The 25,490-nt window shown below is 22.8% G+C and overlaps 1 protein-coding gene across 1 annotated transcript in view; it reads left to right on the plus strand.

Annotated features, from left to right (window-relative positions):
- The window catches only part of LOC112595819 (metabotropic glutamate receptor 2), a gene marked incomplete in the record, with an annotated part of 171,686 nt that extends 146,964 nt beyond the window's left edge, over positions 1–24,722 (plus strand). The window contains 3 exon segments of the mRNA XM_025341183.1: positions 6,816–6,967; positions 8,382–8,532; positions 24,441–24,722. Of these exon segments, the coding sequence (XP_025196968.1) occupies positions 6,816–6,967; positions 8,382–8,532; positions 24,441–24,538 (401 nt within the window).
- Positions 24,723–25,490: the final 768 nt, after the last annotated feature.

A 25,490-nucleotide genomic window follows, 5' to 3' on the forward strand; every position in this document is an offset into this window, starting at 1 on the left:
AATGCATCGTTCAATTTTTGGGTTATACATCATTTACGCATCAATATTATTTAACAATAGAACTAAAAAAAGGTGTTTATCCAAAAGTGCTAGTTATTTTCTAACTTTGATCTTAAAATTTGTACATCTCCAAATTTACTCTCGTAACATTCAATGTTCAAATATTGTAAAGATATTTCAACTTTAAAATATATAATACAAATTATTATTATACAATTCTATTGTTGAGCATGTTGATGTGCGCTTGATGTGTGATAATTGGGTACAGGTAAAACGAACGATGCGCAAATGATGTAGGTACTATATTTTGCACAGATAAATAGACGATGCAGAAATGATGTACGACCGGCAGTAAAATATTTTAAATCAAACGTTTTAAAGTAAAAATAATTTTTACGTGATTTTTGTTGGTTATTGGTAAAATACTAAAACATCTCAATGATTTATTAGATAATGTCTAAGTTTTTTATTTTATATAAATTTAGTAAAATTATATCAATAAACATTATAATAGCACATATAATTAGCACTGATGCGCAAATGATGTACTATATTTTGGCAAAGGTAAACAGACGATACGATAATAATGTACGGCCAATTAAAATCATTTCCTTTTACTTCAATATAATGCTATTTGGTACTTAATACAACAAATATCTATTAGTTTGATAAATTTATTGCCTTGAATTACTACTGTTAAATAGTTTTAACTTAAAACTTTTAAGTATCTTAACAAAAACAATTTATTATTTTTTGAATAAATTCAAACATTATATAAATCATATTATTTTATAAAATTATTAAAATTACTTGATAAAAGATTGATTTTCAATTTTAGTATTTTAATATTTATTTTGGTAAATTTTTATTATTTTTTGATATTCGAGTAAAAAACTTCTTACTACTTTTAAGTAGATAATAATTTTTCGTAGATGTAATTTTTTTTTTTTGTTTTATTTATTTAAATGGTTCTATCTTATTGTCACTATGAATATATTAATATTTAATTGTATATAACAAATAATAATTTAATTAAAAATGAAAAATGTAACAAAGATCATAAAACGTGCTGCCTGTCAGTCGTAAAGCATTATGGTTTTATACCTAAAAATAATTTAACAAGAAGAAATGTTTTAGAGTAAGAACTAAGAATTCAACAATTGACAATTTATTGTTACGAGTTTTATATTGCTAATTCACTCAAGCACAACATGGAACTATAAATTATAGGTACGTAGATAAATAAAAGTTTAAATAACAAGTGATGCAGTGGTAATATGTTGAAAACTTAACAATAACTAACGTTACATATTTTAATCAATTACCTATGTAAAAAGTATACTTTATTTATTTAAATTTTTATAGACAATAATATATTTGAGAGTGAACATAACATATTATAATTATTGAAATATAATGTAGTCAAATATAAATCATTTCATTTACGGAAAAAAGCATATATTTTTATAGTAATATTAATGTAACTGATTTGATTTTTACACTTGCTATATTTTACAAATCATGTTAAAATAATAAAAATAATAATATAGTAATTTTGTCATGTTACTACAGACATTAACGAAATGTTTGGTAACATTAATTTACAACGATTTGAATTTTGGGTAGAAAAATATGAAACAATGTTAACAATTTCGTTGATCTAAGATCTAGGAGCATACACTTAACATGCAGAAAACGTAATCATGATAGCATTCAATAAATAGAAAAATTAATAAATTTATAGGTATAACTAGCAGTCTTTTTCATAAACATACATAATGTATAATAAATATTTTTTGTACAAGGATCTTTCACTAAGTTGTGTTTAAGATTATCATGATATCATAATATTGTGAATTTTTTAAATATACATTTTTATAACGTATAATAAAACTTATAGTTTGACAAAACTAAACATTTTATATCAAACAAATACCACAAGTTGTAAAATATGCGTATTAAAATATAATTTAATTCAGCAGTTAAAAATAAAATATTATTTGTTATACATGTGAAAACTATAAACATGTTTTTGAACCATGAAGAAATTAAATTTAACTGTAATTCTAAATTTAATTTTTATGACATTTTTGTCACAGTTATTAAAAATTCTAACAAAACTAAAAAATATTAATCTTTCTATAAGTTTCAAATTCTAAATTTAATATTATTATACTTAAATGTTGTATTATTTAGGCTCAAATGTTTAATATATTTAACTAAATGTATTTTTAATTGATAGATTAAAGTATTTTGCTTAAACTTAAAAGCAAATATCAATATCTGCTAACAAGAAAAATTCAATTGTGCGAAATTTGTCTTATCTGTTTTAGTTTTAATTTTAATATCCTCGGGTCTGTTGAGTTTAGCATGTTTAAACATATAACAGTAAAATAATGGAAACAAAAATTCCGTTTCATCAACCAATAAGGTCACAAAAGTTGTGTTTGTATTCAATGTAATATATTGTTTTAAATCTATAATTTAAACAGTTTAGCGCTGTAGATCGTTAACTTTCTTGGAAAACATCAGCTTATAAATGGAACATTTTTCATTTTTATTGCAGACCATCGATAAATTATCGTATAGCTATAACTGTGGGGTGAAAGCAAAAAATATTTAAATGTTATAGTAATGAAAAATGTGCCAAAATTACCGATATCTGCCTATAAATATATTTTGAAAAGACCTCAGGACATAAACTTTCTTTTCAAACAATATTTTATTTTTATCATTTTTATCAATTATAATTAATTGCATTTGATAATATTTTATGATTTATTTCAAAACCTTAAAATATAAATGTATAAATAGTTTCAAACTATAAGTAACATACGGTATTTTAAAACTAGATCTAAATAAAAAACATAGCGAATGTCTCACAAAATTACATTAAATGATTATACCTGCTCCATTGCATTTAAAAACTGATGCTGAGCGTGTTCTATATTTATTTATCCCTAACATTGTTAAATTTTTTTAAGAATGTTTGCTGACATTTCTTCGCCAAATTTCATTATAAGCTACCAAGTAATTTGAAAAAATATCAAAAGATCGTACATTTATATTCTGTTCATGATCTATTGAAGAACTGTGAAAAAAAAACTTTTTAGTTAAGCTCTTTAAAGTAAAAATAAAATACATCTTAATCCATTAAAATTGAAGGTAATAAATGTATATCTCTAATAAATAAAATAAATCATACAACATATATATATATTTAAATTGGTTAAACAGTTAAAACCTCTAAAAAAATAAAAGTTAAATTTTAATATAAAATCGTAAAATTATAAAATATAATGCTTGCTAGTTAGTTATCCTATAAATATTACATTAATTATTAGTACTAGAACAAAATTAATAGTTTTAAATTTTTTAACATAAGAGTTATGTACCTTATATCCCAGTTGTATTCATCCATTTATAGTTGCTGGCAAATACTAGTACAGTAGTACGATTGTTGTTTTAATTAACCCTAATAAAATCCTACCCTTTTAGAGTATTAATTTCTATTATTATTCATTGCTTTTTTTCTATTTTATAAATATACCTTGTTTGTATTTTGTATTAGATAATATTTGATTTATTTTATAAATCAAATTTTATAAATATTAATAATATATAACTATAAAGTATGAATAAAATTCACACTTGTGCTTATCTAAAGCATAGCGAGATGAGTGATCATCAACTGGTCTATTAGTTTTTTAACATTTTTAGTAGTTTATTTATGTTCCTTTAACTATAATAAAAATACTGATTTTAATTACCAATAAGATTGTACAGAACCGCACTATTAAATAAAGCAATAAACAAGATTAACAGAATTAACCAACAAATTGATGTATATTAAAAACATTAAATATTTTCTATTATCTTTGTTGTTAATCGTTTGAATATGTTAGGTATGTATATTTCTTAACAAACTTTGATAAAAATTAAAATGTCATAATTTCTGCAATAATAATAAATAGAAGTTTTTCAAAAACGGAAATTCATCTTTATGTATTCCAATGGTTTTATGATTTTTTGCTGTTTTGCAAAAAGTAATTAAGAGAAAGAGAGTTTCGGGTAACTATTGCACAGTACATTATCAGAAATATATATATTTCTAAGAAGATCTTGAACACTACAAATAAAATATAACAATGGATTTTTATGTTTATCGTCATTTCTTTTTCTATAGTAATTTATGAAAAAATAGTTATTTCATTAAATTACGTATAACCGACTGGCTGAATAAATAACACTTTAATTAATCATTTAAATTGAAACCATTTTTTTTTTCTTTAATTATATCATTAACAAAATCATTTACACGGTTTTTATATGTAAATTAACTATTATCTTCATACTGCACGAGAAACAGTTACTTTTTGTAGACAGCATCACATTATAATATTACAATAATATTTACATTGATCGATTGTATATTATTATCAGAGGTTCGCAGAGATCTCATTATGCACGAATAATCCATCGATGAGAGTATTATTATATTGATATAGCTGAATTGGATGTCACTCTTAGACATGCTTTGAATTTCTCAGTGACGCAATACACGCAATTTCATCAACAACGATAATTTTTAGTTAAGTAGAAAATAATGTTTTTATCAATTTTCATAAAATTTAATGTAATACACTTATATATAATATAATATATGTAATAAGTAGGGCTCGGAAGTTGATGACCTTAAAAACAATAAAAAATGACCATAAAAATGGCAAAAAATGTCCTAAAAAAATGACCTAAAAAAATTACAAATATTAGTTTTATATTAATAAAAATACATTTTTTTTAAATATTTTACACTATTTTACTATAAAATTCAAAATATGATATAAAAATGACAAAAATGTCCTTAAAATAGGAAAATTAAAAAATTAAAAATAATTGTTTTTCAAAGTTTCAAAGTTATCGGCATAATGGTCAACAAGAAACGATAAGAAATAAACAAGTGTGAAATCAGTAAAAATAACTAAAAATGTGGGAAATGACCTAAAAATCTCAAAAAATTACTTAAAAAGTAATAAACACCAAAAAATGCAAAAAAAAATGCAAAATAAAAATTAGTTATTTAGATTCACATGCTTATGAAACAGATTTGTAGCCAGGAGAGCATCGTCTAAAAAGTTCCAAAAAAAAAAATCCAAAATGCATCAACTTCCGAGCCCTAGTAATAAGCAAAACGCGGTAAAGCATATTGATATAAATATAACAGTATTAAGCACGTCATCCTATTACATAAAAGTTTACAATTTCAATAACTAAATTTATAAAGTTTAATTTATAAAATAAATCAAATATTACCTAATACAAAATACAAACAAGGTATATTTATAAAATAGAAAAAAAGCAATGAATAATAATAGAAATTAATACTCTAAAAGGGTAGGATTTTATTAGGGTTATTTAAAAGAATAGGTTTCTAAAGCATACTGTAATCAAAAAATTATAGTAAAAAATTGTTGAAAAAATAACTATATATTAATAAATAATAAAAAAATAAAAATTACTAAATTATATGTATATGACAGTTTCAGTGTTTAAAGTAAATTATTAAAATTGAATCATTTTTTTTTCGTTTCTAAAAATATGAATGTATTGTTGTTGTTGTTTTTAATATAAAATATATTATCTATTGTTTTTCAAAATGAATATCTGCTAATGTATTTTTTACAAACGTCATAACTGTATACAAAACACATTATAGTTAGGTGGGTGTTATTCAAAAGCAACACATCACAGTTTTGAATTAGAACATTATAAATATTTATGAATATAAATATTATGCATTAAGAAAATAATACCGGTCATTGTCCGGTATATTATACTATTATTCATTAACCATTGGTTTTAAAAGCACAACGCTTTAATTTTTTTTTTTCATATTTTATATCACTTTTACGTTAAATTGCGGTAAATTAACTTTTCTAACCACAAGAAATTTGATTGGTTCTTAAATAAACTAAATTATTGCGTGCTATGTATTTGGCTTAAACTTTATGTATTATATCTTTACTCTCAAATTTATTTTTAGTAATTTTATTATATATCACAGTTCAATTGATTCACACGTTTTACTCATTTTCAAATTAGTTTTTAATTAAGCTATTTTCGGAATGTTTTAAATTGCACTATTCATACGCACAAAATATCATTGTGAGCTCAACATATGTACACACATTTTATTATTAATACACATAAAGCATTAATATAATATCTATATTTTGTTTAAATGTATTAATATTAAAATATTATTTACTTATGAGTTTCTTTGAATAATAATTATAAATTTGTTTACGGTTTTATTTCATATCAACGCATGCATATCGAGGTAATTTATTTATTGAATTCAGTAGAGTGTGGCTTCCATCATAAATTAATTTTCCAAAATAATGTTAATTCTTTGTATAAACGAATCCACTCCCCTTTGTCGTACTAAATCTGGTAAATATAAATCATTAGAGACATGTCGTCGTAATCTCGAGGGGTGTGACTGTAGGCCATATACATATTCATGGAATATACATGTCTAATAGTTGTTAGGTTAGCTGAAATATTATATGATATAAATATATAACTTTAAACATAAATAACAATACAATAAAAAGTTTATTAGATATCATATTTTATATGTATAATAATAGTGAAGTTTACGAGAATACGTTGTGCATAAAACACAAAAATATAAAGATGTAATATATCTACTGACAAATGAGTTATAAGCCATACATGTATCAAAGTTATTTAAAATATTGTTAATGATAAGTCAAACAAATCTTCTTCAACTATCTTAATTTATTTAACAGGTTTCACGATGTACACAACATGTGTCATATGGCTCGCATTCGTTCCACTATATTTTGGCATTGGCAACCACACTCCTCTAAGAATAACTACCATGTCAGTAACCATTAGCTTATCCGCTAGTGTAACTATAGTTTGCCTATTCTCTCCAAAGGTAAGTAATATACAATGTTATTAAATTTTATCTGTATAGACATGATTATATCATAATATGATCTGCAGTAGGATTCGGGTATAATTAACTTTTTTATGAGCAAAGCGAAGCATCAGTAAATTTTTAGTTTACCCTTTGAATTTGGTAAATTTAAAATAAAATAATGTGAACATTATTTTTTTAATTACAATTTCTGGTTTGTTGTAACAAGGTCGGTCCAAACAAGACCGAATAATGTGATACATTAATAAATTAAATTACAAATGTATGTTATTATTATAACATAATGTGCACTTAATATAGCATAACTTCAATTCAAAATGTTCAAATAACAACTTCTGTACTAACAAAAAAAAAAAAAAATATTCATTATACAGTTTTATATAATGATAAAATTATTATTGTATTTGTACTTATATTTCTAATTATGAGTTAATTTGAAATATTTATATACTTACAATTTATTAAAATAGTTTTTAAGTATGAACCGATTTTCAATAAATTAAATGAAAATAATTGAAATAACGCTGTATGATAGTACAATATTAATAAAATAATAACTAAGATTTATGTGTTATTGTACAATTTAATTTTTATATGCCTAAATTAGTAAATGTAATATTTTCAGATAATTAAAATTTCTTTTGAATACAATAAAATATGATCCTATAATATAAAACTCATAGGCAGCAGAGTTAGATAATAAAATGACAATGACACAATTAGTTTAATCATATTAATTTATTAATGATTTACATCGCCCTTTAAAATCTAACCATATTACAATGCTGTGAAATATACGTTAGGCCATAACACTGATTATAGTATTATAATGTACCTACATTTTGTGTTCGAACAAACTGAATAATTTTACTGTTATCTAATTACATACATTACAAATTGTCCTAACATAGTAGTATGTAATATTATGAGCACATTGTGTGATTGATATTCTTAATTTAAATATTATTTTAAAATTGATTTTAAAATTGATATTAAAATCGTTTATAATAACAACTCAATAGTCAATAACATATAAATTATTTATTTAAAAAATATATATATTTTTAACTTAAAAAAATACAGTAAAATCTTAACAACTTGTTTAAAATCATAAAACTAAACCATTTTCGAAGATCTTGAAAATTTACCCAATTTTTAATACCTACAGTATAGTTTTAAAAACAAATTATATAATATCACGAATGCTTTCCACTTAATTTTCTTTGTTCAGTGAAAATTAAAGAATAAATTAATAATTTAAGTTTTGGATAATAATTGGACTACTTATCGTTCTGAATTAATATCAGTGCTTGAGATGAAAACTTTTATATTATAGCTTTATGCAAAACTTGCTCATACACTAGGTGACTATTTTAGATTACACATAGAACTATTATTCACCTTGTTCTAGTTGTATATAATTTTGTGTCATCCGGAACGAAACGTGCGTCAAAGTATGATGCCAAATATGAAGTTAACGGGCACTAAAACATTTACAACATCGAATACAAATGCATTTTGTAACAATTCAACAAGACGGCGCAGCTCATTAGCATATAAAGGTAACAATTAATTATGTTAACTAAAAAAAAATATAAAAATAAGCCGTTAAACTATAATAATAATACTTATAATATTATTTAAAACAAATAACGGATTATAAAATGTTAGTAGGTAAAATTTAAACCATGTGTTTACCACACTTTTATTACATTGTTTATTGTTTATCATTATGTGTAAAGGTTCAAATAGGTAATGTAACTGCAAACAGTAAGTGGTCGATCACAAATGAGTTGGTCAGTACGAATAGCTTTAACGGTATGGCTGACACATAACCGCACTTGGGAAGCAAATACATTGTAGCTGATGAGATTACCTATTCAGACAATTCTAAATAACATCCATTCATTCATGTCGTTTCACATCGGTTGGTTTTCGCGCAACAACACAATAATAGTATACACAATTCAAGGGAATAAAATATATCGTGGGCTGAAGGGTACATGAATATTTAAAATACAATGGAAACGATTTAGTGTAAAATATTAAATATTATATTAATGTAATTTTCGGGCATGCATACATTTTGGTTATAAGATATACAAGGCAAGATATGTCGAATAAGGACCAAAGTAATCACCGTAAAAAAAAATGTTGACACTGGTATACCTATTTCTGTTAAACTAACATAAAACATCTTTAATGTCTGTAAACTTTAAATTAGTTTATACAAGGTTAGTTTGAAAATTTTATTCCTTGACAAAAAAAAAAAAAAAAATATATATATATATATGTTTATACAATTTAATATGTAACATAATATTCGAAAGTTTTCTAACGTCATCATTAAACGTATTAATTTTCACATTTGGATAATATATTTTTATTATTTAAAGTTACTCGTTTATTGCTATGATTATAAGTACATAAAATGATATTATAGAAACGTTAATTTGATAACATAACCAAATAATTAATAAGGTAATAACTTATTTTTTTTAAAAAATACTTACATAAAAGTATCGATAAAGAAGTAAATTATCTAAGTTAAAATTTTTCTGAACATAAAAATATCGCAGACAATATTCTTCACTCGTGACATGAAGACATGTTACATTGTTTCAAAGATTGATTTTTTTCTCTAACTAAATATTTCATTTAAAAATTATGGCTTTAAATAGCTAACTTTTTATTTTCTACTCATGTATTTGCTTTTAATAATATAGTATATCATTATTTTAAAAAAACAACATTTTTCCAAATTAAACACAGATTTTGTATAAAATTCAAAAAACAAAAAATTAAATAAAAGGATGAAATATAAAAATTTCCAACGCAATTTTCTTGCATTTGATGAATATTGCAAACGATACAATATATATCTAACCTCCTATCGTAAATCTGCTACTACAATAATGGTGAAATAGTGGCACCAAAAAGAGAATTAAGACCGAGCATAACGTATGTGTAATAAATCAATCGTTTCAAGTGACTTAATATTTTAAAATAGAAATATTGTATACATAACATGTACATATTTTACGTCTATGAGAATTTTGTTGTCGTAAAATTTGGTTGGCGTGATAAATCTGATATGCCTTTATTAAATTAGAGCTTAACGAATTATTTATACCCTATAGGGTAATATGTTCATCTGGTGAATAAAAATTTTTGAAGTGCTTATTGTAGCAGTGCATTGTTTAACCATGTTATGGTTTATTTTGTTTTGTTTTTTTTTTTTTTTTTTTTTTTGTTTAATAGTGATTTATTAATTAGTAAACAGAATGATACTGATAAAACAATTATACTATCACCGACTTTGGCCAAACGCCACTTGCATTATTCACTAAAACTATTTAAACGTATTTTGTCAGTCCTCCGTGCTGCATACTTGCTTCTGGGTATTATTTGAGTAGTAATTTTCAATTTTTTTTTTATTTTTTTTTTGTTCTTATGCACAATAGGAAGGTAGTTTTTCAGTTTTATATTATTTAAAAAACAATAAATACGTACGTAAAAAGGACAATAAAAAAAAAAACCACTTACCAGCTTACAATGTAATATATTTTTTTTTTTATCACTATCAACACTCGAGTGTCAAATAACATTTGAACAATATTATTGAGATTTATGAGTTAATTAAAATTTGGTCGTGTTAGCGCTTTGAACCGTGTTATTAATTGCGTTAAATGTCTACATAAACAACCTTGATTAAATAATAGCCCAAGTACGCATATTGAATGTCAGTATGAAAAACGTATATAGATATGCAATTTGGCTTACAGTTAAAGTATATAATCATGCACTTTGCTGCATATCCGGTATCCATGTTTATTTTATCGATGTATGACCTATACCATATTTTCCAAAAACAAATTCAATAATACATGAAATCACATGAGAGTGGGTTATTTAAATACTTTGCAAATTGTTAAGTTAAATATGACGATACACAGTACATTTTTATGCTTCAGCATATCACTATTGTACATAATTTTAAATTATAAATTATTATAAAACATTTAACATCATATTATAACTTTATAATTAAATTATCATATCTACAATGAAAACAACGATATTATAATCTATTATTTTATCCATCTATCATTAAAGCTCTACTTCTATAGTACGGAATCTCTATCTTCGTGCGCAACCATTGCAAGACTTCAAGTTACATATACAATGCTAACTATATAACATTATAATGAAAAAAATTAAAATATAAATTTACTTGTTAATATGATAATTATTATTATATTTTCATAAAATATATATCATCAGGATTGAGAAAAAGTGATGAATTTTATTGGTTTACAATATTTTTATATTAAAATTCTCCTTCTCCTTTGTAGTCTCTTTTCGCTTTCAACTATATGAGATTGACTTTACAAATCTCATGTATTATTAAATAGCTATATATGTAAAAAAATATGTTTTTTGTTAAAACTATGAACTCGTTATAAATGTAAGTTTAGTCACAGAAAATAGTAAATTATTTTGTACATATACAATTTTTTAATAATGAAGCTTATTTTTCAATATGCATTTATCGTGGTTTATATCATTTCAATTAAAACATACTTACAATTACGCTTATACTTAACTTATACTTTATATATATATTACTATAAATTATATCAATCGAAATAAATCATTATTTTTCTTTTATTAGAATAATTTTTTGGTATGTTATATTTTATTGAAGAATGTACAATTTATACTTTATTTCAAATGAGAATATTTTGTTGCTTATCTACATTTTATTTATAAAGTATAAACTAAGTATTACATTAAAATTATTTAATCAAACCCTCTTTTTCTCTTCTTTTTTATAAACAGATTGTTTTTGGTCTTTTGTATTTTATCTTGCAAATTTAATATTGGTTTTAATTGTGATAGCAGAACAAGACCAGCTAGAGTAATTACAATTTTTTTCATAACTAAATCAGGCCACTAAACTTTGCCAAAATAAGCATAAAGAGGTAGTAAGTTATTAATGGTTATATTTAGAAAATATGATTTTTAGATAATTTAAAAGTAAAAATATTGCACAAATTTAAAAAAATAACTATTCATTTATAAACTTGATAAATTAAAATGTTTATAAATATATCCCAAAAATCTTTATTAATCTACTTTATTCTCAACTACAATAATTAAATAAATGTTACATACTTGTTTTATCTTAATATTGTATACTTACACACATGAATAAATACTGTATCTTGATGTATTTTACGAGTATACCGTATTATACTCGTATTGTGTAATAATAAAATACCATAGGATCCAACACTGTGGTGTTGCTAAATTGCCTATCCAAGACGCCGCGGGATCATAATTTGATTAAGTATTATTGAAATATATTATATAATATATTGTATGCGTACACTACTCATAATGTTCAATGTAAAGATATGAATAAAAAGGGGAAAAAAGAGCAGTCACCCGCTCCCCTTTAGGCCTAAGCTGGTTTTTTTTTTTTAATTTTGCAATCAATTTTTATAAAATACAAGTAAATACCGATGACGATTTGTCATCGAAGAATTAAATTAAATTGGATATGGGTTTAAAGATAATTTAAATTATTTTTCCATTTAATAATGGTAATATAAAATATAATATCGTATATTTATGTGTATTTAATATTATTGACTTTTTATAGCTGTGAATCATTACTCTTACATTCTTAAACATCACATTGGATTTGGATACAAAATAAAACTAACCAAATTTTTGAGTCTCAATTTATCCTCCTCTTGGTGAGTCATAATATTCGTCCCTATCAATTAATTATATCATTTGACAGTAGTACAATCCTTGAATTGCAATTAAACATATTTAGACCATGACATATTTTGTTCAATTGATAAAATTTTATTTATCGGTAAATTAAATTATATGTAATGAGTAATAACACTTTTTTTAAATAGTTTAAATAATACTATAATAAATATGCACCAGTGACATATATATTAAACATTTAATGGCAATAAGCCATTAAAAAAAATATATATATATTTAAATGTTTAATTTATTATATAAATTATTTTTAATCTTTTTTTACAAGATCACTAGAAAATTTATAAAAATAAAAAATACTTATTTATTTTTAATAATATAAATATAATATGATTATGAGATAGTTTATACTATATTAAACTGAAAAATACACAGTTTTAATGACAAAAAAATAAATTCAAATATATTTTTTAAAAAAATGTTATATTGATTGAATTTTTCATTTTTTATATAAATATATATCTGAACTATTATTAAATATTATTTATAGCAAGTAGTATTATCTAGACTGTTACAAACTATACTAAAATCATATTACAATATTCAATCATTGTATCTAATTTAATAATTTAAAAAATAAGATAATAATCATAGTCTTAGAAAATTATTAGTACATATAACACAATTTTTACTTTTATTAATAGATGTAGTTACCTAATACAATTTACATTAATTTAGCTAACAATATATTTTTAATTAGAAAATAAACAATTAATATATTCAGTATTTTTTTTTTAAATAGTTCATTGTAAATTCTTTTTAGAAATTAAAATTTTAGAAACGTATGAAAAAAAATACCATTATATTCAAAATGAAATCGATATATAATTATAATTGATTTCCAAAAAAAAAAAAAAAACAGTTAATCATTGCTTATTTAATCAAGTGTGATCTCTAAAAGAAAAAAATCTATTCTAAAAAAATTTATTTATTTTTTGTGATTTGATTCTTGAAAAAATACATTTACGTTGTTCACTCGTCTAAAAAAAATACCATTACTTCTAGCTGCAACATACAGATCTCTTTAGTGGACAAGATACTTTATGCACTGATAACGCCAAACATATAAATGGCCTACGCAGGTGACAAGGAGCCATTTGGTCTACAACGCCAGTGCAATAATTTCCATGTCAACATTGAAAGCGATAACGTAGCAACCGAGTGGAAAACCACTCGGCGTAAAAGTTTCTCTTGAATGAGCCGTGCAACAGAGGCGACCCAATTACGTTAAACCCGATTCCCGGGGAAATCGGGAATGAATTGTAAGGGACAAATAAGAGGCACACACCGAAAACGCGTAACCCAAACGGCTTGTTGTACAGTAATAAAATGAGTTAAATAAAGGGAAAAAAACAACGGATGTATTCATTGCCTCGTAAATAATCACAGATGTAATAAATTATTGGAGAAAAAAACAAAACATTTAATTTATAGAATTTAAATAACTTGAACCATTGAATACGGAACTTGTGAGTGATATTTTTTATTTTCGATATTTAAATTCGTATAATAGTTATGCAATGTCTAATAGATTCTCTTATAGATATCAATTTTTAAAATGAAAACTGTGTACAATTTTTTAACTACATTAAATATTAGAAGCACTGCAGTATAATAGCTTAACTTATATTATTAGCTATAGAAAACTATTTATTTTTAGTATTATAATATAACGTGTTATATTTGATAGATACAATCATTTAAAAACAAAATACATATTTCAGTTCCACATTGTGTAATTTATATTATTAATAAGGAAAAAAGATAAAATATTCTAAAAACTAACCTTTTTACATATAACATGTTACACGTAATAATGAAATGTATACATTATAATTACACACTACAGTTTTATGGGTCAAATTTTATTCTTGGTGAGAAAAAAACTGAAATAAAATAAACTATTTATGTAAATTATTAATTTTTTATCTTTATGACAAACAATTATAAACGTGTGTACATTTTCAAATTTTTGTCTTCAGTATAAAAATATCATATATTCATAAAACGAAGTTAAAATTTACTTAAAATTAAAGTTACTTAAGTTTTAAATAATTATTAATTTTTATATTTATTATAATATGTAAATATTTTTCAAGCATTCTTATATGATATTTAATAATTACCTATATTATCAATAATTTAATCGTTTTTATTAGGATATTTTTTTAATAAATTTAACAGTTTTCATTTACAAGAAATTTTTGATAGTGTTTAATATCTTTCAATAATACAAAATACATACAGGGGTAGTTATATGGTTAATTTGAGTATAAGAAATTTTAACAAGAAAAGTTTACTTTAAAACTTATTAATACAAATAATATAATATATTACTATTAGTCGTTCAAAGAAGGCGATGTGAATTTCTAAAAAACTATAATTTATTGTCTATTGGTAGTACAGTAAACATGGTATATATTTATAAAAAAAATATTTTTGACAAATCTTGTTTTTTATTTGATCAAAATATTGTATGCATCACAATGTAGCTATTTTATATTCTATATAAATAAAACATTTTATACATTATTTTAGACAGTATTCTATTTTAAGGTGGCTCGTCATGTTACACTTACCTTCGTTTTTACAAATTTTGTATGTTATTATAATAAATCCCAAAGTTAAGATAAATTGTTGGGTTTAAATAACAAATCTGAACTTAGTCTGGTCATGTTTTTACTATGATCTTTTAGAACTGTAAGTACTTATAAAAAAAATAATAAGTAAAAATTTTCAAAAATATTCAATTATAGTAAAACTAGAATAAATAGTATAAATAAGAATAACCAAATATATAAATAATTAAATTTATTTATTATAGATAATTTAAGGTTCTATCAAAATAAAAATATTTGTAATTTTTAACGAATTAATATAGGAACAGCATAATTTGATTTTGTCTTGCTAAAACAAAAAAAAAAAAAATTAACTTCCTATGTAAAGCTTAGAAATAATATTCAAATGTTTAAAAAATGAATTACATTTGAAAAAAACCTCGATTTATCATTGTCTTAAATTTAATCTATTATGTTTCATAAAAAGTATTAAAACTATAAAAACTACAGTATCTATCTAAAAAGTATTTAAAATTATTTCCACAAAAATATTTGTTAAATTAATATAACATAAAAATTTTTATTATCAAACATATCAACAAAAACTATTATATGTAAGATAAATAAAAATTTACACATGATTTAAAATATTTAAATTAATAATTTTATATTTTAATATTTTAGTTATCTCTTAACGAATAATACGTATATACATTTAAATATACATCATTGTATTTACCATAGATTTCTCATAAAATTTGTTTTTAAATTATTGGAAGTCATGAATAAATATTATAAATTTTAAATTTTAAATTTTAATTATATATTTTACCATGATTATCAAAAAATATTATTGTTTGAAGCACGATAATTATAAATATATTATCATATAACCTTTAATTATATGAAAGACATATAAACAAGGGTATTTACAGGGGTGTACGTATACGTATGCGGGCTATCAGGGATGGTTTAAGGTTTTCCTAAAAAGACGAGAGAGGTAATGGTGCCTCCACTAAAAATAATATAAAATACGTGTTACCAATATTTTAAAGTTGTTAATTTTAGTATATTTATTATTTAAATTTATAATTTACAAAAAATATTTAGTCATAAATCATAATAATTATAAAAATGAAATGTATAAAATATTAATATCAATATTTCAAATAACGGCTCACAGCTTCGGCATATGTGTTTAAAGAGATACTAAAGGGATATATTATAATATCTTAGTTGAATATAGGTACTTTAAAATTTATTATGTACGTAATGTAGTATGGAAAGTAAAATAGAGTGTACCCAACGTTTCCAGCAGGCTAAGTAACGTTCAACAATCACCCTTCACAATGTTAATATTGTTATATAAAGCATTGTATCTTGAACTACAGACTTTGAAAATTATAATAGTTGTACCTACGTATAAATTTAAAATAGTTCTGTCCCGGATTTTAAATTTGAAATAAATATTTTTTTTTAAATAATCCAAAGGAATATTGAAAAATAAAGGATTAGACATCACTATGTCTTAAAAGGTACCAATATATCTTCTCCTCAAAATACCAGAATCTCTAGTGAATTGTGGGTAAATATTTTTCCACGTAGTTCACGCACTAAAGTAAATTCCATTGTAACTATTGACTTTGTCCGCAGAATTGAAAATAATTGCATTTTAGAGTTGGATGAAGCGAGTTAATAACTGCTATCGGCGTCTAATTTTGATTTTGATGTGTGTAAGATATTCAATTTGAATAATGACGTTACTTGTTTTAAAGTTGTAAGTCGACACGAAACTGTAGCAATGACTTTTCGACAGCTATGGTATATAATGTTATAAATCTGTGTTATTTTGTGACCTTTGTTAACTATACTCGATGTGTTATCATATTGGCTGAAAGAGTGACACTGGGTTCTGAGTACTAAGCTATGTGTCTAACATAATACGATAGAGAGAAACTATAATGATATTCAAAGCCTATTATAGTGCGAGTTCCTTGGTATAAATAATAGTTTTATTATAATTATCTGCACAAGTTTACGTTTTAATAAAAATAATTTAATACTGTAAGTAAAATAATTTGGTTTTGTCAACGAGACTTAGTATTGATTTGGAGTATAAATAGCATACAATTTATATTTTGATGAAATTTAATTTTTATCCTGAAGTGATTCAGTAATTTGAAAATATATTTTTTAATGAATTAAGGAGCGTAATAATTTTAAAGGACAATAATGTGTTTTTTTTTTTTTAATTTTACTAATTGTAGTAAGATATGTACCTAAATGTTAACAATCTATATTCCAAGCAAAACAATATGTGTATTAGTTTTACAATGATGTACATTTTAGGAAGAAAAAAATTGTATCTCTTTAAAGCAGTAAAAACATAAAATTCAATCTTTCTCATTGAGTATAATCTCTGTCCTTTGGTATCCAATTATATTTAGTTTCTACAAAAATAATTTTCTTTACTATAAAAATATGTCAGAAAACCAAAAAAAAATAATAAATTTAATATAGCAGGAATATTTTAATTTTTTTTTTTTTCCATTAATGTTAAGAGAAGTATATTTGAGTGAAAAAGATTAAAAATGTAATACTAGATGCATATTTATTTATTCCTAGAGACATTTAAATATATAAAAATAAATATGGATAATGTTTTTTATAAAGTTCAAAGTTTAAATTTTTACCTAAGTCGTTAAAACCACAAAACTACAGTACGTCATTATTAAATAATACATTTATATCACTAATATATGATATATCTTGTGTAAAATAATAATTATATACAATATAATTCATGAAACGCTTTTTGTAAAAATGTGTTCAACATGTCACATTAATAATAGAAAAATAAATGATTTATAATAATATAAATAAATAATAAAACATCTATAAGCCAGAGGCTAACACACCTAGGGTTGAAACTCCCGAAAATTCCCAAAGGGACACATGGACACAAGTTTATATTTGAGGGTATATTATTATATCACTTTTTTTCTAAATATTTTAGGTAAGTTAATTATATTTGTATATTTGTAAGTTGAAATTGTATCTGTATAAACTATTTTTTCTATAATAGAGCTACTGTATTTTTACCAAAATAAATATTAATCAAGTAATATTAAAAATAATTGAATTTTTTATTAACATAATAATTTAAAAAATGTATTATATACAACAAGTTTTTATAAAAATATCAAGTTGAAATTCTAAAATTCTAACTAAATAAGATATTTTAACTAAAACAAACTATTTGAGTTATGTTTATGCAATTCAAAAATATTATTCGTTAGAATTTAAAACTATTCACCAAACCACAAATTATTATTTACAACAACATTTTTTAAATATTCAAATAAATTTAAGCTATTTATACTACAAATTTATTTGTTTTACTATATAGTACGTCAATAATGACTCATAAGATAATACGAATTAATAATCCCTTCAATTAATAAATGTTTGTATTATCAAAGGTACATCTAAATATGTTTGCAATGACTCTCTACACAACGACATAAGGTAATGTTGTCGTATACGATCTATCAAAATAGGCCATCTACCAATAATCCCGAAATTGAAAAAAGAATGATTTTACTTATTCAGTTTTACCCAATCAATAAACATGTGTGATATATTTAATATAATATAAATTACCGATATAAAGAACTGATAGATAAACGAAGAATTTTATTTAGTTACCTTTTCAACATATCGCAGTATTACGTAATTTAATATTTTACCAGTTCATATATTCATGTACTTTTATTTTTAATATTTAATAATAAACTCGAACTTTGGCTATTTTTATCAAAATATTATTTTTGAAGAAGCAACATATTGTGTAAATTATTTAAAATGTTAACAATAGTTACTTCAAAATAAAGATAATGTATATGAACTCATACACAATCTATCGAGGGTCTTTGGTGTATCGTAAAAATAAAATATAACATAAAAGTAAATGGAACTTCACCTTTACTTGAAAGGCAGTTAAAAGAAAAGTGTTGGCGATCAATACATTCATCCTTAGATACTATATTTGTTGATTTTCTAACCAACATGAATACAACATTCCAGTTTAAAAAAAAATAGCCAGCCGATTATAAACTATCTAGTATTAAATTATTATTATTTAAATGTTTTATAAACTACTAATGGTTATAAAAATAAAATAAACAATATATCATAAGACATATGAACACATTTGTAGTAATTAATTTCTAATAAATAATACTGTAGTTCAGTATTATTTTAGGGCAATTCCCTCAATCTTACTAAAAAGACCACACAATCACAACAAACAACTCAAATCCATTAATTTACAAACACTGCCTTATTTAGTAGGATTAATATATATAAATATATATTAAGTGATTTTCAACCAGCATTCCATTAAAGTTACCTACTTAATTGAATTAAATACCAACTTATGATAATTAGGTACTTTACTGCAGCAGATACAATTCCTCGGTTATTTTATCTATGTCTGTTGATTATAATAATTTAAGTACTTTTACTTTCTACTATGACAGACATCTCAAAAATATCTTGAAAACAATTAAGTTATCTATGTACCAAAAAATAAACTATTTAAAGTTTAAATTAACATACATATGTTTTTATGGTATCACAAAGTATTAATTATCTGAATGATGATCATCACAGAGGTTGAAACTAAGGTCAAATTCAATTTAACACAATATTGGCCCTTACAGAGTAGTATAATATTATGTTATGTAGTAAATTTAATTTGAAACATTTAAAATAAGAAACTTAGAATTAATTTACATTGATCATTGCAGTTTGCTTCCAGTACTCACAATTTTAATTTCTTATTATTAAAATTAATTTTAGATATGTATTCTCAATTTATATTTATAAGTTTGAACCAACTCGTAACTCAAACAATTACATACATTTTTTTATTTAATAAAATATAAATACAATATATAAATTAAATATAATTTTATCAAATATTCTTGTATTTATATTTTTATATTCAAATTTATTTCTTGTGGAAAAAAAACAAGAATGTAAAATCATCAAATCTTATAACAAATAAATATTTTGTTTAATTTAAATGATATTAAGTTAACAATTTTATCATTTCCATTTAACCAAATGCGAATATAATTCTTACTAACAATTAAACTAGGAATATATTATGTATGAACTCGTAAAACAATGCATAAACACTATACGCATTGCTTTTACAATTAATGTGTTAACTATTATTACAATACAATTTAACAATATGTCCAAACACAATAAAATTAATATAATGACATTCTGTCGCCAGACACTAGCTGTAGAGACTGAAAATAAATGTGATGTTTTTGAGTAATATATATTATATAATGTCAACATAAGTAATAAATATGGATAAAAAGTAAAACATTATGATTGATTAAATAATACAATTATTGTACATAAATACGCTATTTAAATCAAAACATTTTTTTCAATACTAAAAAGTTAGCCTAGATTTTCTTTTCTTTTTCAAATCTAACTAAATTTAAAATAAGTAAAAATAAATATTTAAAAACATTTTATTAAGTAAGTTGAAAATTAAATTAATATTGATAATAATTTTTATTGATAAACAATAATAAAATAATAACTTAATAATTATACAGATAGATAATATTAATATACAGTTATATATATACAGTTTTGTCATTAATGGATTATTACGTATAATTGATGTATAATGATCATCTCTAACATAATTTTACACAAACTGAATACAAACTAATTAAATTTTTAATAAAAGAAAATCTGATCCAGAACCAAGTTAAAATAACAAAATGTTAAACAGCAATACCATATGTAACAGTAATAGTATCACTAAAGGTTTTAAATTATTCTTTCCTTTAATTACATTGTTTACATTTACATAGGTACGCCTTCTCTAATAATACAATTATGTCAAATGTCTACTAACTTATGAATGCAATAATAAGTTGTATCTCGCATTTAATATAAAAATGAGAAGTATGGTAATAATAACAAAATATAAACGCTATAGGTACTAAATAAAAAACCAATTAACATTTTGAAATTAAATAAAGGAAAATGCGTGTCAAAATTAACTTTAGAAAATTCAAAATATTTTGTACAAGTTATAATAATAACTTAACTTGCGATGTTATTAAAATAATTGAAAAAAAAAAACAACTGATAAATTGACATAAAATTGATACTTATTAGTTATTATTATAGGTAGTAAACTATTTACCTTTAAAAGCGATATCATCAATAATTTTATTTTATTATTCAAAAAAATACATCAATAAATTTCACCATTTCTTCATAAAAATAATTTAAAATAAACTATCAATAATCGACGTGTTTTTGATAAAATAAAAACCAAACCTCAATTTTATTTTTAAATTATTATATGAATTGTATTACTTTATCAACTTTTTAATAAGATATCAATGATATTTAACATTTATATAACATTTATATAACCAATATCGAACACATAAGTAGGTAGAAGGTAACCGCATCTGGTGAGGGAGGTAAAATATGCATCTAATTTCTTATCGATTACATAGGCTATTTTAAACTTTTGAAACACATTTACTACCATCCGAAAATGGTTTTTTCCAAAGAAAAAAAGTGCATCTGTTTGAAAACCAATCACCTTGTCGTTCCATTAGGAAACAAAAATAAAAAGGTAATTTTCAATTCTGTTTTATCAGAAAGAAGAAAAAAAGCTATCAAAATAAAAATAAAAAATTTCTTTTTTTCTTTTCTTTTTTTTTTGCATTACCAAGTATCACATACATTTTTATTTTATATTTTTAAATAAAATCACGCGAGCAACACAATGACGCGCATTTCGACAATATCGTCTGTCATTTACCAAACGTTGTATTACATAGCAACAGATAAAATCATACAATATCATTTTAATGCAACAACTGGCATTCTAAACGTTGTGCAAAAACTCGTTCGAAACGTACTATGCACACGTCGGAGCAATGCTATTTGTACATACATTTATGTTGGATCGCGATGAGGTACCCACTGGCAATCTATATAGTTTAGATTCCGAAATAGTGAAAAAAAATAAACCCGAGCAATAGTTCTCCTGGGAAATAATAACTCATGTAGCGGCTAAAATGAATAAACTGCACAAATAATTGGTTAAATATTTAAATCTGAAAACAACTTATCTTGAATACAAAATCTATAATAGTATTGTATCGATTATTGGTAACGAGATTATCGGTCAACACTACCTATTAAGTTATGTTATTTATGTTTTGAGTTATGTCCACATTATAGTAAATAATAATACACATTCCTCTGTTAAAATGATAACTATTATTTTGTCTTGGTACATCTTTATAGTTATTGCAAACTTAAGATTTCGTACAGAATATTTGGGTCACACTGAGAGGATAATATATTAAAAGTTAAACCTCATAACTTAATTATACTTTTTTCTTGTTGCTTTGAGATGAAATATTATAAGAAACTACAAGAGCAGATCTAATTTAGAACTTTGCTTTTCTTCGATTCGATGTGTACGTGACAGCCCGAATGATTCAGTCTGATTATATGTGATTTAAAATTATCTCTCATAGAAAATCTTATCATTTTGATTATAATTTTTTTTTTAAACCGAAAAAGTTGCTCTGTTGTACTCGTATAGCAACTTTCAAGTAAATCTTACAATTCAGTAGTTTATATTTCTATTTGTAACACGGTATGATAAATTTTTTTTTTCAAATACATCTAATTTATTATAAAATTATGAGTATAAATGTGTATTGTATTTATGTATAATATATATTATTATTATTATTGAAACGTATTGTAGAATGGTGTGAATAATTTTATGTAAAATTAGCTTAAAGCTTATTTAAATATTTTTAAAATATTGTGTATAGAAAATAATAATATGCACAGTAACAGTAAATTTCAGTTCCCTACAAGTATTATCCTTTTAATTATTACACCATAATAACTAAAGTTGTTTCTTTTTCATTGAAATTTGAAATTTGTGTAAAAAAATTGCATATATAAAATATTTGATATTCTTATCTCACTTGAAGATGAAATTATGAGAGATTTTAAATTTAATTTTTAAGCTTTTTGATTTGGTGTAAAAATGTAATTAACGCGTATAGAAAAGAAAAAATTGAAAAAGTAAAATGGAAAAACTTTTTATGAAAATTAATGTAATTTATATAAATATTCAATAATAGTCATAAACAAATAATTTTGGTATCTAATCAACTTCTTTTTTCCATATAAAACCTTGTATTACATTTTTGAACTTAGGTATTATAATTAAAAAAGCTATTATTTTTAAAAATAACTACAAATTCTTGTGACTTGGATGAATTCCTTCAAAGTTTATAATTTTAACAATAATCAAAAAAAAAAAAAAAAGAAAAACATTGTGGCTGTCTTTTGATATTTTTAATTTCTGTAAACACAACTTATAAACTATTATAAACTAACTTTGAAGTTGAAGATTAAAATTTATTTTTATCTAATAAAAAAAAAGTCAAAGAATAATAAAACCAAAGACTTGTATGATGACAATACTTTAATTTGTATCCATTAACTAACATGTGAAGTAGACCTAAAAGATATTAATAATATTAATATTTTCATGAAAAATAAAATAAAATCATCACACATTTTTGTAAGACACTTTTAACGGATATGCATTGCAAATTATATATTTCTAAATAAATGTTTATGTTATTTAAAACTTAACATTTATCACATCTGTCCAGTACATATCAATAGAATTGTGAAGTCACCACTCTGATTTCTAGGTTCGGTTATGGTATAAAAATAATAATAATAAAAACATTATTTTATTGGTAGCGATATTAGAAGAGGTTTATCAGCTTAATTACTTTTTCCCATCGTCTATAATGATATATTACTACCATTAAGCCAATTAATCTTAAATGCGAATTCCACGCTTATTACAAAAAATCTTTGTATGCAAATTATTGAATAGATTTGTTCTCACAACGAAGTGTAAATGATTATCATGACCCAACTACTACCTATTATATTTACACATTTGTTAAATCATTTAAATTTATTGTATTTTTTTTTAGATTCCAGTACGGATATGCATATCAGTTTGGAAAATCGAAAACAAGTTTTCGAACAAGCCGTACAAACAGAAGAGACGAGAATCGTATCGGGATCGTAATCGACAAACAATTTCGAACGTATAATATCTTTTCTTTACCCAACCCTCGAATGGAAAGCATAAAGGTATAAGACAAGACTGAAACAACTGTTATGTTCTCCGGATGTTTTATAAACTTGTCAAAATCTCAAAAGCGTATAATAACACTAAAATAATAATAATACTATACTTTAATAACAATATATAAGAGGAATATATAAAAAATAATAATATAATTATGAGTATTCGAAAATTTTTATCATTTATAAAAACCATTTAATTCCCTTGAACGGTTTTAAAAGAAAAAAGTTGAAACCAATCATCAAAAATATGTTATTTATTTGGCTATTTTAAAAACACATAATGATACATTTTTCTTCATTTGAATTAGTTCATTCCAACAATTAAATTATTGATGCTTGACATCTACAGTACATAACAATAATGTTAAATTTTTGTATAAAAAAAAGAAACTCTTAAAAATGTTTATTACTTTTGTAAATAATATATAATAACAAAAAAAGCATGCCACATATTATGTGAAAAAAAAAAAAATATAAAAGTGAACAACAAAAAAATACTAAAAAGCTTGAGATAGAGGCTAATAATTATTATAGTGTAGAATGTGTAGATACATCGTATCATAAAATAATTAGTTTTAAATAAATAAACGTTTAAAAATATATTGAATTAAATATGCATATTATTATAGAAATAATTAAATTATATTGGGTGGCTGTTATCTGCTTTAATTTTGAATACAATGTAGGTACTTAACATAAATTAGAAAATATATTTTTTGTTTAGTTGAATCGTATTGCTACAGAGTTTCTTGTAATTAAACTAGGTACTTTAATTTAATATAATTTGAAGCAGTTTTTTTTTTACTAAAATTAATTATTATGACATTACATTACTTAACCTGTAAATGACATGATGAACAGACATTTTAAAATTATTTTTTTATTCAGCT

The sequence above is a fragment of the Melanaphis sacchari genome, unplaced genomic scaffold, assembly GCF_002803265.2.
Source record: "Melanaphis sacchari strain LSU unplaced genomic scaffold, SCAv2.0 Contig2_pilon_pilon, whole genome shotgun sequence".
In the NCBI taxonomy this organism is placed as follows: Eukaryota; Metazoa; Arthropoda; class Insecta; order Hemiptera; family Aphididae; genus Melanaphis; species Melanaphis sacchari.